The sequence below is a fragment of the Musca domestica genome, unplaced genomic scaffold (assembly GCF_030504385.1).
Source record: "Musca domestica strain aabys unplaced genomic scaffold, Musca_domestica.polishedcontigs.V.1.1 45, whole genome shotgun sequence".
NCBI classification, from domain to species: Eukaryota; Metazoa; Arthropoda; class Insecta; order Diptera; family Muscidae; genus Musca; species Musca domestica.
In genome coordinates, this window is record NW_026712335.1 from 1106975 (window position 1) to 1123227 (window position 16253).

At 38.0% G+C, this 16253-nt stretch overlaps 2 protein-coding genes across 2 annotated transcripts in view; both read left to right on the forward strand.

Moving 5' to 3' along the window:
* The first annotated feature begins 4707 nt into the window (after nt 1-4707).
* LOC101896881 (BAI1-associated protein 3) overlaps nt 4708-16253 on the forward strand; it is a 72181-nt gene continuing 60635 nt past the window's right edge. Inside the window, exons 1-3 of the mRNA XM_059127464.1 lie at nt 4708-5791; nt 10396-10663; nt 15541-15784. Of these exons, the coding sequence (XP_058983447.1) occupies nt 5485-5791; nt 10396-10663; nt 15541-15784 (819 nt within the window). The 5' untranslated portion in view covers nt 4708-5484. The remainder of the gene's footprint in view (nt 5792-10395; nt 10664-15540; nt 15785-16253) is intronic.
* Nucleotides 12607-13355, forward strand: LOC109613927 (uncharacterized). Its single transcript, XM_020039115.2, has 2 exons — nt 12607-12871; nt 12934-13355. The coding sequence occupies exons 1-2, from the start codon at nt 12625-12627 to the stop codon at nt 13209-13211; spliced, it is 525 nt and encodes a 174-aa protein (XP_019894674.2). The 5' UTR covers nt 12607-12624; the 3' UTR covers nt 13212-13355.

Below are 16253 nucleotides of genomic sequence, written 5' to 3' on the forward strand. Positions count from 1 at the left end.
TCAGATACGAAATATAAGAAATTGGCTCATTTCATCGGAACCTACTTTATAGAAAGTCAACAATTTGAATAATCATAGCATAAATCAAAATATTTTTAAATAATCGAACATTGGCTGAGGGTATACATCTGTCGGCAAAGCCGACTGATACTTTTTAACTACTTTTTCCCTTTTATATAGATATAGATATTTAGAAATAGGGATTTTAAACCTGAGGTGTAATAACGGGCCTTTTGGCTTCGTAGTGAATGGTTTACTTAATCAAATAAAATCCCCTTATTATATGAAAACATAATATCGCACTTTACTAATTAAAATTAAGGATGTGCCCATATGTTTTGGCATCCTGCGAGCTAAGCAAAGGCTATCGAATATGATTATAATGACACCCTTTGTTATATTTTAGACAGTTTAATTTACTTAAAGTTCTTAGCACCATATGGTCAACCCTAATAATTTGTTTGGAAATGTGGCCCGACATTCACTCACACACCAACACAGCTTTACACACATACATATAAGTGTCTATCTTTTTACGATAAACACACTCACGCACTAGTACGAATTCTTAAAGTACAAGGCAAACATATTGTACCATATGGACGGGAATATAAATTTGTTTGTTTTTTTTTTTGTTTACACACTTACATCAATGTGTGGGAATTTAAGCGTGTGTGTTTGTTACATTGTTATTCTTTCCAAGATCGATAGACATGTGTTTGTGTAATATCCATTCGAGTATGTGTGCGTGTGTGTGTGATTTTTCTTGTAAATTATATGTTAACATTAGACACAAGTTCCCATCATTTACCCTTCCATCGTTAATGATACGTTTTTACTTTCCTTGAGAACGAAAGGGTGTGTGTGTGTGTCTTGGTTTTGATTCACTGCGAATATTAAGTTACACACAACTTGCCAAGGCACAACATATTCATCTTGAAATTATATTTATTTTTAGAATAACTTGGTGTTTTTTTTTTGGATTGAATTAATGTTAAAACAAGTTAAAAGGTCGGTTTGGCCGACTGATGTATGCCCTCAGCCAATGATCGATTTTTAAATATATTTTCACTTCTAATATGGTTATTCAACTTGTTGACCCTCTATGGATATCGGACATAAAAAAATATTGCGACGTGCAAGGTTTGGACTATATTGGTCATTTCCTTCACTGTGCATAAAATATGTGATAATTTTTAAAAAATGTGGACATGTGCGTAATGTGCCTGATATGGTCGTTCGAAGTATTCCATTTACATTTTTTAGTCCTCGAAATGCTCATGTCAGACCCAACAATTTCTAAGTCGATTTAGCGATGTACGTCTGTCTGTTGTAATAAAGCTATCTGTCGAACGAATTGAGATAGAAGGCTAAAAGTTTGCACACATGTTTATTTTTCCCATTCTTAAAAGGGCTCTGTAGGTCCACATCTTCGTATAGCCCCCTAAAACGGTACCTCCCGACATTCGGTACTTTGATTATTTTAGCGACATTATTCATTGAAATTGTTTCAAATTTGGTATTTGAAGTTCGGAATGGATACTACAGCCTATGACAGAAAATTATCTGTGCAGGACCACGTCTTAGTATAGCCCCCATATAACCGTACCTCCCAATATTCGGTACTTTGATGATTTTAGCGACATTATTAGTCGGAATTTTTTCAAATTTGATATCTGAAGTTCGTAATGAATACTTTAGCCTAAGACAGAAAAGTGTAGGTGCAGTTCCACGTCTTCGTATATCCCCCATACAACGGTACCTCCCGATATTCGGTATTTTGATGATTTTAGCGACACTATTCACCCGAATTGTTTCAAATTTGGTACTTGAAGTTCGTAGTGGATACTACAGCCTATGACAGAAAATTGTCTGTGCAGGTCCACGTCTTCGTATGGCCCCATATATCAGTACCTCCCTCTATTCGGTAATTTGACGAGTTTAGGTACAATACCCACCGATATTGTTTGAGATGTCGCATTTAAACTTCGTAATGGATCCTTCAGCCTCTGACCGAAAATTGTCTGGTTGATCCAGATCTTCACACAGCTCCGATATAACGGTACCTCCCTATATACGATACGATACGATTTAATGATGTTAGCTAAATTATTCACCGTTTATTTCAAGTTGAATTTGAATATGGTAATGGCTTAGGACAAACAATACCTATGTAGGTCCACGTCGTATAGACCCCAATACAACGGCTATATTCGGTATTTTCAAAATTTTAACAGAACTTTTAACGGATTTTATTTTTTGAAAATTACCAAATTCGTTCCAAATGATGAAGGGTATTCCAAGTTCAGCCCGGTCGAATTTGCTGCTTTTTAACTTGTCGTACTTCATCTAATAACGATAAAAATACTGGTATGGGCAAAATTATAAGAAAGTATGTGTGAAATTTGAAGAGAGTTGGATGCTTATTTCGCTTTCTTTGAGCGTTTTGTTTTTCAAAATCTTGACCTCAATGTGGGGGAGGTACCAGAAGAAATGGTCCGATTTCTAACATCTTTATAACAGATCTTGTGTTTGATGGAAATATTGAGATGTACCAAATCTGAATGAAATTGAATGTTAAATTCGCGTTTTATGAGCTTCATGGATATTCAAAATTTTGACCCCCTGTGAGGAGGTATCAGAGGAAGTGGACCGATATATCCCGTCTTCTCAGAAGATATTGTATTAGTAAAAATAATGGGATGTTTAAAACATGAAGAGAACCGGATGATTATTTCGGATATTATACCCGTTTTTGGTTATTCATAACGTTGACCCTTTGTGGGGGAGGTACCATAAGGAAGGGTCTGATCTCCAATATCTTTATAACAGATATAGTGCTGATAGAAATATTAAGATGTGCCAAGTCTGAATGGAATCGGATGTTAATATTGCGTTATATGAGCTTCGTGGCTATTCAAAATTTCGAACCTTTTGTGAAGGATGTATCAATAAGAGTGGATTGATATTGCCCATATTCACACCGATTCTTGGGTTAATAACAGCACAGTGATGTGTGTAACTTAAAGATATTCGGACTCTTCCATCAAATATCTTCAGACTTATAATTATTCGAAATTTTGACACATTTTTGGGGAGGTATATTATGGAGTGGACCGATATTGTCCATTTCCGCACCTTACATAGCACTGATGCAAATATTAGAATTTGCAAGGTTAGAACAAAATTGGATTATCCTTTATCCTTCTGTGCAATTTTTTTTTTTTTGAAAATTTCGACCTTGTGTGGGGGAGGGGTGGATCAATAATGCCAATCCCCGAACTCGATATATATAGTTCCATTTAGTATAATTGTAGGACGCATACACAAAACCAGTCGCTTCAACAACAAAAGACACCAACAGTGACATCCATGTCAAATTTTCGCATTCCAGCCCTATACCTTCACTCTATATCCAATTGAGTACCATTTAGTACTTTTCGGAAAAATTTCTAAAACCACTTCCATATATGATTTCCAGATATCAACAGTGACATCTATATCAAATTTCAGGATTTCAGCCTTATTCCTTCATCCAATACCTAACATAGACCATTTAGTACTTTTCTTACTAATATAGGTCGCATCTCCAAAACCAAAACCTCTATATCTGATTTTCAGATACCAACAGTGACATCTGCATCAAATTTCAGAATTTCAGCCCTATCCCTTCATCCAATACCTAACATAGTACAATTTAGTACATTTTAGTACAATTTTAGTACGCATTTGTAAAACCACCACCAGATCTTAACAACATATACCAATAGAGACCTAAATATAAAATTTCAGGATACCAGCCCTATTCTTTCACCCAATACCAAATTTAGTACCACTTAGCACTTTTCGTATAAATATATGACACCTTTCCAAGCGACCGTCAAATTTGCAACACACATACCAACAATGGCGCTAACGTCAAATTTCAGGCTATCAGCTCTATATTTTTCCCTGTTATCAAATTAAGTACCATTTAGTACAATTATAGTACACATCTCTAAGACAACAGACACCAATAGTGACATCCATATTAAAATTCAGGATATCAGTTCTATTCCTTCACCCAATAAAAAAATTTAGTACTATTTAGCATTTTTCGTACACAAATGAGACGCATTTCCAAACGACCGCTAAATCTCCAACGAGATACGATCAGTAATCTAAACATTAAATTTCAGTATTTCAGATCTTTCGAATTTAGTACAATTATAGTACGCATATCCAAAACCACCTCCATATCTCAATTCCAGATACCAACATAGGCCTCAATATCAAATTTGATTTAGTTTAGAGGGTATATAAATATACCTAAAATGTGAAAAAATCTTTAAACCGGGTATACCCTAATATAATTCTACATGTAACCCAGAGGCCTGCATCAAATGTAAAAAAGTTTATCTTAAATTTTGCGACGAATAGAGCAAAATATTTCAGGCTCTTTGTGTATGGCTAAGGCTATATAATGGGTCTATATTTGGCCCGGAAACCGAAAAACCCTTTTGGAATTTAGATGTAATAACCGAATACAATCACCTCCAATTGTAATTCCAACCCCCACCACCAGATTGGTTGTTGCACAGTGTTATAAATTTGTAGGGTATTACATTGTCATTGCTTAATTGTCTAAAATTACCAACATATGCAGGACATACATAATATGTAACAATGTTTAATTTGGATTTTTTTTATATTTTTCAGAATATCTCCAATTATGTTGCTATGCTTTGGACCAGGAAACCTTTAATAGAATTTTACTAAAATGAGCTTATACATGACAATTCAAAAAGTCGTTATTACTATGACATTTAATATTCCCATATAACCATCGACGACGGCGGAGTTTATGTCTCTTCTTCTACCAAAGACAAGGCATCTCATAAAAAAGGAACAAAAACAAATAAGGACAAAACAAACAAGTCAACTCACATTTCGGCAACAATGTGAATGGGAATTTTAAAATACACCAGCATTCGAATACTTTTTTTTGAGTCTCTGCGATAATTTACAATTTCCATGAGAAAGGATCAAAAACAATGAAACAACGTTGCCAATGAAAAAGTAGCAACAAAAGGGATAAACATACAATTAATTTAATTACAAGAACAGCCCAGTGCGACGCATCTCTATTCACAACCCGATTCTATTCAAATCCAGCAGCAAACGAAAATGAGCTAAAAGAACAATCGCTGGAACAATAGCTCAGCTGGAAATAATACTCAGCCATTCAAGAGAAATCGAAGAGAGGGTGAGAGAGAAGAGAAATAAAAAGAAAACCCGTTTAACCTCTCTGATTGCCCCACACACGCACTGTAAATATCTATGTCAATTCATTGTAAAAAGAGGAAGAAGTACACTACCAAAAACATTAATCATCATTCTACCATTGCTCCCAGCCAACAACGGGAATAAGGACCCAAAGACCACCCAAACCCATAAGCATAGACCGCAAGACAAAAAGACAAAGCTGGCCAAATAAATGACAACATGAGTTTTTTAAGTTCCATGCAACAATATGTCACCAGTGGCATCAGTAGTCTTGGCCTGGGCAATCGTCGCTTTTCCCTCTCCAAACAGGATGCCAACGAAAATCAAGCACAAAATCAAACAATGGGCACAACACCGTTGCCCACACCAAACATACAGCAGACAACGGGGCCGGGAAGTACGGCGAGCAATATATTCAATGTGGTCGCTCCCACAGTTGGCCCGGGCACCGGCCAGGGTACCATGGGCAATTATCCCACCGGGGGCGTGGTAATTGGCAATCCAAATGCAACAAATCCTTTATTGGGTAAGTAAAGATTATCTGAAAAAAAATTTTAAGACCTTTGGGATTTTTTTTTTTTTTTGAAAAAATTATTAGAAAATGTCCTCGAGGATCCCTTTTTTTATTTGAAGGCGCTTTAAAAATTCCACCTATATTTACCAAAATGCTTTCAGGGATAATCCCAAAATAATTATGTAAGGCCCTTTTGAAAAAATCCTAAACGTCCTTTTGAGGAATAATTATTTATTTTTCAGGGGACCAAATGTAATTCTTTCGGGAATATCTCTGATAGCCTTTAGATCTATATATAGGTGGACTTTTCAAAAGAATTGTTCTGAAATTTTCTGACCCCTAAAACTTAAACTTCTAAAACCTTGACTGATCCTCGTGTGAAATTTCAAGATCCAAGCTTCACCCAGACGAAACGGCTTCATCTATAGAGACCAAAAATCTCTCAGATATATTCCTATTATATTAGGTCCTCAGAAAAAAACCTAAATGTCCTGTATGAAATAAACCAGATACCAAAACGGACATCCAAATGAAGTTTAAGGATTACAGCTCTATCCCTTGACCCTACACCACAGTTAGTAACATTTAGTAAAAAATAGGATGCATTTTCAAAGCAATGCCAAACCTCAAACACAGATACCGTCAGTAATACAAATATTAAATTTCAGAACTTTACATCTATATCCTCTACCAAGGCCAAATTTAGTACTTTTAACATTTAACATTTAGTACTTTTCGTACAATTATAGTACACATTTCCGAAACCACCTACATATGTCTATGCTACACATGAATCTTATAAAAAAAATTTAACTTCTTCACCCAATACCAAATTTAGTACCATTTAGTAATTTCCGCACACATTTCGAAAACCACCAACCAGGGAACCCAATAAAACGCAAGCACTCAAAGTAATATAGCTGAAGCCATAATCTTGAAAATTTGCACGAGGGTCAGCGTAGGCGTAGTCATAGGGAAATTCGGATCCTTCAAAAAAATGTACTAAAAAGGTACGGAAATTACTAAAATGTACTAAAAATGCAACACTTTGTTTTGGACAAACGTAACGACCTAAAATTCTGAAGTTTGGAATGACAGTCAAGGCAGAGTAGATGAACCAAAGGGGTTTTCGAAATTTGAACTTTAAGATTATGAAAAATTCTAAAATGGTACTACAGGGTGAGATGAAAAAATTTCGAATTGGACACCTTTGGCACGAATAATGGCCTTCAAATGGCCAATGAAACTGTCACACGCTGCCCGAATGTTGCTCTGCGGTATTTTGGCCCATTCCCGGCGAAGCGCTTGCTTGAGGTAATCGAAACTTTGGTATTTTTTAGAGCCAACCTTGCTTTCGAAAATACTCCAGACACAATAGTCCAACGGATTGTTATCCGTAGATTTTGGTGGCCGTGATGCGGTGAAAATGAAACGAGGAACCTCATTTTGTAACCATCCGTGGGTGGCGCGTGGTGAGTGCGGTGGTGCTGAGTTCTGTTGGAATGTTCAAAATGTTTGCGCGATAATATTCGGCATTTACTCTGATGTTTACAAACTGCTGGACAACGAATGTTTTCTCATCGAAGAAAACCAAATTCGGCAGTTCACCACTTTCGGACAAGCCAAGCAACTCTTTAGCTCTGTTGAGTCTATTTTCTTTCTGTTGCGGTGTAAGTTCTTGCACTTTTTGGAATTTCAATGGCTTTACCTCGAGCTCATTTTTCAATATTTGCCGAATAGAATATTGCGATATGTTCAACTAACAAGCCATTTTTCGGTCACTGCGATGCGGGTTTCGATCCAAATATAAGTAAATCACACCATCACACTTGAATACAATCACGAATAACTTTTTTCTGGAAAATTCTCACCAAAATGCTTTTGGACGCTTGTAAGCAATACAATGAGCTGTCACTGGAATAATTTTAACAGCTGCCGGACAAGTGGCTTAGAAATGACAGCAGTCTGAAATTGTTTGTAGTTTTTTCATCTCACCCAGTACATAGTATGGTTCGACATTCCGTCTGTAACTCATCGAAATAATAATTTTGGGTCAAAGTGTTTATTTTCTTGATAAGCGTAAAATTCTTAGACGATTTAGCCCTGTCCGTCCGTCCATCTGTCTGTATGTTGTAATCACGCTACAGTAAAAACGATTTAAGATAGGAAGCTAAAATTTTGCACAGATATGTCTTTTGTCTGCAAGCAGGTCAAGTTCGAAGATGGGCTATATCGGTCCACGATATCGTATAGCCCGCATATGACGGTATCCCCGATATTGGGTATTTTAATGATTTTAGCCAAATTTTTCAATGGAGTTATCTGAAGTTCTACACAAGGAGTACCTATATAACGGCACCCCCTGATATTTGGTATTTTGCTGATTTTAACCACATTTTTCAATGGAATTGTCTGAAAACTCACACAATGAGATCTTTGTGACTACTTTATCCTCTGGATGAGAAGTATCTATATAGATCAGCGATATCGTATAGCTCCCATGTAACGTTACCCCCGATTTTCAGTATTTTTATGATTTCAGCCAAAATTTTCAATGGAATTGTCTTCAAATCCATAATGGTTCCTTCCGATATTCGGTATTTTGATGATTTTAGCCACATTTTTCAACGAAATTGTCTGAAAATCGTCACAAGGAGTTCCATGTGAGTTCTTTTTCCCTAGAAGAGAATTGTCTTTATAGGTCCACGATATCGTACTGACCCCATATTCAACGAAATTTTTCAAAAGAATTGTCTTAAAATCCACACATGGCGATCCTTCTGAGTACTTTAGTCCTTAGAAAAGAATTGTCTAAATTGGTCTACAATATTCGGTATTTGCGACATTATTCACCGGAATTGTTTCAAATTTCAAATATAAAGTTCGGAACCGTTACTACAGTCTATGACACAAATTGCTTATGCAGAACCACGTCTTCGTATAGCCCCCAGATAACGATTTTCATTTGAGCGGTATTTTTCGGCGGAATTTTTTTAAAATCAAGTTTCTTCCAAATATTGGGGGGTATAAAAAGTTCGGACCGGCCGGAACTTATCTGCTTTTTATACCCTACACCACAAGGTGGTCAGGGTATAATGTCTTTGTGCATTTGTTTCTAACAGGCAAAAGGAAACGAGATAGACCCATAGTTCCTTTTGATGATCTGCATAGAATCACTTTCTGAGTCGATTTATGCATGTCCGACCGTCTGTCCATGTATTTTTGTAAGCAAAGTACAGTTCGCATTTAGTGCCCTATTCAGATAAAATTTTGCACAAATCATTTGTTTGGCCTAAGGACGAACCCTATTGAAATTGGAGAAAATCGGTCAAAATTTAGATATAGCTCCCATACATATCTTCGTCCGATTTGCCTTTTATAGTGCACTAAACGTGTAATATCATTTCGAATAGTATGGAATTTTGCACGTACGATCAGATTGGACCTGAAAATAAGTACGCCAAATTTGATCGAAATCGGTTCAGATATAGCTATAGCTCCAATATATATTGTTCATCCGATTTGTTATTTTTGTCCTCCTCAGCCGTAATATGCACTCTATAACAACAATATGTGGGGAAATATGTCAAATACAGCTCAGAAATACATTTGCTAAATTTTATCGAGATCGGTTCAGATTTGGATATAGCTCCCATATATTACTTCGTCCGATTTACCTTTTATTGTGCACCAAACGTCTAATATTTGCCCAAATTGGATGAAATTTGGCACTTCCGACCGAATTGAGCTTTGCAGAAAAAAAAAAAATAATCAAAGTTTTTTTAATTTTTTTAAAAGAGAATTGAAAGCCTTTACCCCCATCTCTTTTTAGGAGTTCTCTGAAAGCCTAAATCGTAGATTTTTGAAGCCTTTCAATACACATTTCTATCATTTATCCAAATTCGTACAAAAACATAATTGCAGTTATATTTCAATCGTCTATCCATTTCATCCATCGCTTGATTAATTCATAATTCCCTTTGTAATGGCATTTATTTCTACTTTGATTTGAATCTCCTTCACTGGTTACAATTAAAATAAGTTGATGGAGTTGACTTAAATGATTTAGTATTTTTTTGTGTCGTTGTCGTTTTTTTATTTTTTTTGTTTTCTTTGAAAGGCCACTGAAAACATATTCTGCCGACATTACAGATTTATAATGGGCACAAAAAAGGCGCAGTTGTTTGTCAGAATTCCCAAGTGTCGGAAATTGAAAAGTTTTTTAATTAAAAATTCATGATTAACCCCTTGCTTTATTTTTTTTTTTCTCGCTTCGTTTTGAACATTGTCTCTGTGGAGAATAATTCGTCCATTTAAATAACGATTTCTTTGTAGATTAAGTGCAAGAGGAGACCTTTGTAAAAATTAATTATTGAAATTAGAGATTTATTTAAAGCAAATGCTTGGCAAAATAATGTACAGCCTTTCAAATGAAAAGGCTTTTGTGTGGGGCGAATAAAAATAACATTGTGTAATTACAGGGAGACAATAGCGTAGATAAAAGAGGCTAAAAACTGAATTTAAATGTTCCACTCAGACTCGATGAAAAGTTCTTAAGTAAATCATTTATTTTTTTTGCTTAAATTCTAATGATTTCTATTTTCGTCTCTTTTAAGGTTATCCAAAAGTTGTCCCTTCACCGGGTGTTACCACGGGCATGAGCACCAGTACAACTTCGGCTGCCTCTACATCGTCGGCCTCGAACACCCCGGTTAGCTCACGTCGTCAATCACGTGCATTGGAATGTATGGCCCCACCACGCACCGGTTCATTTCGCCATCGAAATCCACAAGCTCAACAGGCCGAACCATCGCCACGACCACCATTGGCATTTTGCAAGAGACGTCTGTCATGGCCGGAAGTAGATCCCAGATCAAATTCAGGGTAAGTCATTCCAAGGGATTTGCCTTGCACTGAAAAAAAAAAAAAACAAATCGAACGAAAGGTCTTCACCCCCGAAAGATCTTCACCCCCAGATCATTTATAGTCGATAGAAGATGCAGGTCTACTATAGCCGATAGAAGAGCTCAAGGCCGAAGACCTCTAGCCGCTAGAAGACCTTCAGGCCTTTTAAAGCCAATAGAAGTCATCCAGGTCTTCTATAGCCAACAGAAGAAGACCTCGAGATCTTCTACAGGCGATAGAAGACCTCCAGATCTTCTACAACCGATGGAAGACATGCAGGTCTTCTATAGCCGATGGAAGACCTCCAGATCTTCTACAATCGATGGAAACCTGCAGATCTTCTATAGCCGATGGAAGATCCTCAGGTCCACTATAGTCCATATAAGAGCTGCAGGTCGCAAATAGCCGATATAAGACCTCCAGCTCTGCAATAGCCGATACAAGACTTCCAGGTCTTCTATCTCCAAGTAATATAGTCGACGGAAGACCGCCATGTCATTTACAGCCGATAGAACACTTCCAAGTCTTCTATAGCCAACTGAAGACCTCCAGGTCTTCTATAGCAGATAGGAGACATCCACGTTATAGCTAATAGATGACCTCTATTTTTTCTATAGCCAATAGTAGATGACCTTAACGTCTTCTATAGCCGATAGAAGATCTTCGGATCATCTATGTCCGATAGAAGACTTACAGGCCTTCTATAGCCGATAGGAGACATCCAGGTTTTCTACAGTCGATACAGACCTCTAGTTCTTCTATAACCATTAGATGACCCCCAGGTCTTCTATAGACAATAGATGACCTCGATGTCTTTCATAGCCGATAGAGTATCTCAAGGTCCTCTATAGACCATAAAAGACCTCTATAGCCGATAGAAGACCTCCATGTCTTGTACGAACCTCCAGGTCTTCTACAGACGATAGAAGACCACCAGGTCTTCTGTAGCCGATAGAACACCTCCATGTATTTTATGGCCGCTAGAACACCTCTAGCCGATAAAAGGCCTCCAGATCTTTTATAGCCGATAGAAGACCACCAGGTCTTCTGTAGCCGATAGTACACCTCCTTGTATTCTATGGCCGCTAGAACACCTCTAGCCGATAAAAGGCCTCCAGATCTTTTATAGCCGATAGAAGACCTCCAAATCTTCTATAGCGTATAGAAGTCTTCTAATTCTTTATCCTCCAGGTCTTCTTTTATGATAAAAGATCTTCAAGCCGATAGAAATCCTCCAGGTCTTTTATATCCGATAAAAGACCTTCAGGTCTTCGAAAGGCAATATAGAGCTCCAGGCCTTTTATAGCCGACAAAAGTCTTCTGATTGAAGACCTCCAGATCGTATAACGGATAGAACACCTCCAAGTCATCGGCAGTCGATAGAAGTCCTCCAGGTCTCCCATAGCCGATTGAAGGCATGCAATTGACGAACTCTAGGTCTTCTAAAGCTGATTTACGACCCTTAGATCTATACCCGATAGAAGAAGACCCCCCAAATTTTCTATAGCTGATAAAAGGCCTCCCGGTGTTCTAGCCTATAGAAATCCTATATTTTTAGCCTCTACAAGGTCTCCAGGTCTTCTTTAGCCGATTGAAGACATACGGGTCTTCTATAAACGTAAAAACATTCTTCTGTGGGTATGACGGTAAAGAGCAAAATATTTTTATCTCTTTCCGAATTCACTTCATGAAGTGTAAATTTCTTTTAAAATAATTAATTTATATCGCACCACTCTACTACCGAACTGGTCAGGAAACAAATGTGTTGTGATTCCATTAACGAGTTTAATAAAAGAATCGCTTATTTTGAGACCAACTGATATTGAACCAAAAAATTACACTTTACCACACTTGCGGTCAGATACAACAAAAATAAAAACGATATCTTAAAAGTTTCTGTCTTAACTTGGCAGTCGCTGCGAGAGACCTCTGTGATAAAAATGAAATCACAATTAATATTCACAGTCGCCTTCGTCATTCAGTTCCCTCTCAGCATTGTCGCTTCACAGCACTTCTACTTTGTCGATGACCACACGTCCAACAATGGAATTCGCAAACATTTATTATATTCCGTAGATTTGCGACCGAACTATAACTACACTGAGTCCAAAGAGCGATGTGCCAAGTTACAAATGACAAACAATCCCTTGCTGACGACAAATTTTGTCCGAGCCATAATGGACGAGGGTAATATTTATTATCTATTTTCCCAAGATTGAACCGGAAACAACTTTGGTTTATTTTTGTAGAGCTGTGGATCCCCTGGACACCTTTTGTTGCAGATTTTGTGACAATTTACAGAAATGGTTTGAAGCTAGTTAAGGAGCAAGAAAATCGTAAGAAACAGCTTGGATGCGTCTGTGCTACCGAATTAGTTGGAGCCTATGTGAGTTTTCATAATGGCACATCTGCCCAACATTATTATGTGCCGGACTACTGTTATCCGCAAGCAAAGCTGACGAAAGAGAAGTTGTTAGGACTTCGTATAGTGGCGTGTATTCTCATATATTCAGACAATAATCGTTAGGTTTTGATGGACATTGCTTTTAATAAATTAGAACAATTTTCGGAAAGTACAAAATAAATAAGAAGAGTCAAGAAGTGTTAACCAAAAAATTGCAGTGAACTAATTTTGCAGAAATCGTGTAAAAATTGGATATGGCATGGAAGTCTTCTACCGGGTTTGGGAGATATGCAGGTCGTCCATCGGCTGGAGGAGACCTGGAGGTCTTCTATAGGCTATATGCTTTCGACTGTTTGGTCTTCTCCCAGCTGTAGAGGACCTGGAGGGTCTCTATCGGTTGTTGAAGACATTCAGGACTTCTATTGGCTAAAGAAGGTCTTCCATCGGCTGTGGCTGACCAGGATGTCGCCTAGTGGTTAAGGAAGATCGGCAGATCTTCTATTGAATATTGGGTATAAAGGGCCTGGATAATTTGTATTTGCTTTAGAAGGCTATAGAATAACCGGATAATATACATTGGCTATAGAAGACCTGAGGGTCTATCACAGAGGTCCGTTGTCGAACACCGGGAATTCTTCTCTGGTGACTTATTTTAAAAGTAGAAGATCTAGCTATAGAAGACGTGTAAGTCTTCTACTGGCTATAGAAGAGCTGTAGGTCTTCAATTAGGCATAGAGCTGTAGGTCTTCTATTGGCCGTAGAAGAGCTGTAGGTCTTCTATTGGCCATAGAAGAGCTGTAGGCCTTCTATTGGCCATAAAAGAGCTGTAGGCCTTCTATTGGCCGTAGAAGAGCTGTAGGTCTTCTATTGGCCGTAGAAGAGCTGTAGGTTTTCTATTGGCCATAGAAGAGCTGTAGGCCTTCTATTGGCCGTAGAAGAGCTGTAGGTCTTCTATTGGCCATAGAAGAGCTGTAGGTCTTCTTCTGGCTATAGAAGAGCTGTAGGTCTTCTTCTAGCTATAGAAGAGCTGTAGGTCTTCTTCTGGCTATAGAAGAGCTGTAGGTCTTCTTCTGGCTATAGAAGAGCTGTAGGTCTTCTTCTGGCTATAGAAGAGCTGTAGGTCTTCTTCTGGCTATAGAAGAGCTGTAGGTCTTCTTCTGGCTATAGAAGAGCTGTAGGTCTTCTATTGGCCATAGAAGAGCTGTAGGTCTTCTATTGGCCATAGAAGAGCTGTAGGTCTTCTATTGGCCATAGAAGAGATGTAGGTCTTCTATTGGTCATAGAAGAGGTCTTATATTGGTCATAGAAGAGATGTAGGTCTTCTATTGGCCATAGGAGAGCTGTAGGTCTTCTATTGGCCATAGAAGAGCTGTAGGTCTTCTATTGGCCATAGAAGAGATGTAGGTCTTCTATTGGCCATAGAAGACCCGTAGGTCTTCTATTGGCCATAGAAGAGCTGTAGGTTTTCTATTGGCCATAGAAGAGCCGTAGGTTTTCTATTGGCCATAGAAGAGCCGTAGGTTTTCTATTGGCCATAGAAAAGCCGTAGGTTTTCTATAGGCCGTAGAAGAGCCGTATGTCTTCTATTGGCCATAGAATAGCCGTAGGTCTTCTGTTGGCCATAGAAGAGCTGTAGGTCTTCTATTGGCCATAGGAGAGCTGTAGGTCTTCTATTGGCCATAGAAGACGTGGAGGTCTTCTTTTGATTATAGAAGACCTACAGGTTAGAGAAGACCAATAAACTATCATCAGGATTTTCACAGCCACAAGAAGACTTCCACGTCTTCTTTTGGCTATAGAAGACCTGAAGGTCTTCTTTTGGTTATAGAAGACCTGAAGGTCTTATATTGGCTATAGAAGACCTGAATGCTATGGAAAACCTGGAGCTTTTTTATTGACTATAGAAGACCTGGAAGTCTTCTATTGCCTATAGAAGACCAGGAGGTTTTCTATTGACTACAGAAGACCGAGAGGTCTTATATTGGCTTTAGCAGACCTGGAGGACTTCTGTTGGCTATAGAAGATCTGAAGGTTTTCTGTTGGCTGTGAAAAACCTGAAGGTCTTTTATTGGTTAGAGAAGACCTGTAGATCTTCTATTAACTATACAAGACCTGGAAGTCTTCTTTTGGCTATAGAAGACCTGGAGGTATTATATTGGCAATAGAAGACCTGTAGGCTTTAGAAGACCTGAAGGTCTTTTTTTGGTTATGGAAAACCTGGAGCTCTTTTATTGGCTATAGAAGAGCTAGAGGTCTTCCAATGGCTTTGGAAGACCTATGGAAAACTGGATATCTTCTACTAGCTATTTCACTGGTTATGGAAGACCTGTCATGTCTTCTCCGTTATTTTGTAAAGTAATAACCATAATTTTTCCCATTAATTAAAAACTGTTTCAAGTGTCGATCCAATATTATATTCTCTTCTTTTTTCTTTTCTTCCCATTCCCTGTAGCGTTCAAGAAACCGATGGCTCATACTTTGAAAATTTCACATCGCTGGGCTGGAAACGGGAAAATCGCCGTATGTCGGCAACACGTGCCGCCGAGGCACGTGCCGAATCACTGCACGAACAAGAACGCGAGCCACCAAAAATTGCTGAGGACTCCATCGAGAGTCAAGAACAGAAAGAGAAACTCTATCTGGAGGTATTAAATACCATAGCCAATACAGTGGGGGCGCCAGCACCCGGCGGACAGGTAAGAACAAAGAAAATGTCGAAGAGAGAAAATTACGAAGAAGAACTTCAAGTTAATAAAGAATAGTTAATGTAAAAGTAAACGTTATTATGGCTCCTATCAATGCCAATGTGGCAGTGAGGTTATGTTGCATAAGTATTCGTGGCCGTGTGTTTGTGTTTGTGCGCTGCTGTACAAACATGTAATGTAAATGCCAGGGAGAAGTAGATACCATGTCCTTGGGCGGCAACCTTCATCTCCTTTCACCTTCAAATCGAAAACTAATTATTATTATATGTTTATTTTTCTTGTCTTCAAGGAAGCAGATTCACTCGCCCTCCCTCGGCTCATGCACATCGCACCACTTACATTATAGTTAGTTGGTAGTAATAGAAATGACAGAATGAAAATTATCTTCCCTTTTACATAAACATTTCATTATGTTTCTTTCTCATTCCTTCGGCTTTGGCTTTCATTATGGAATGTAACT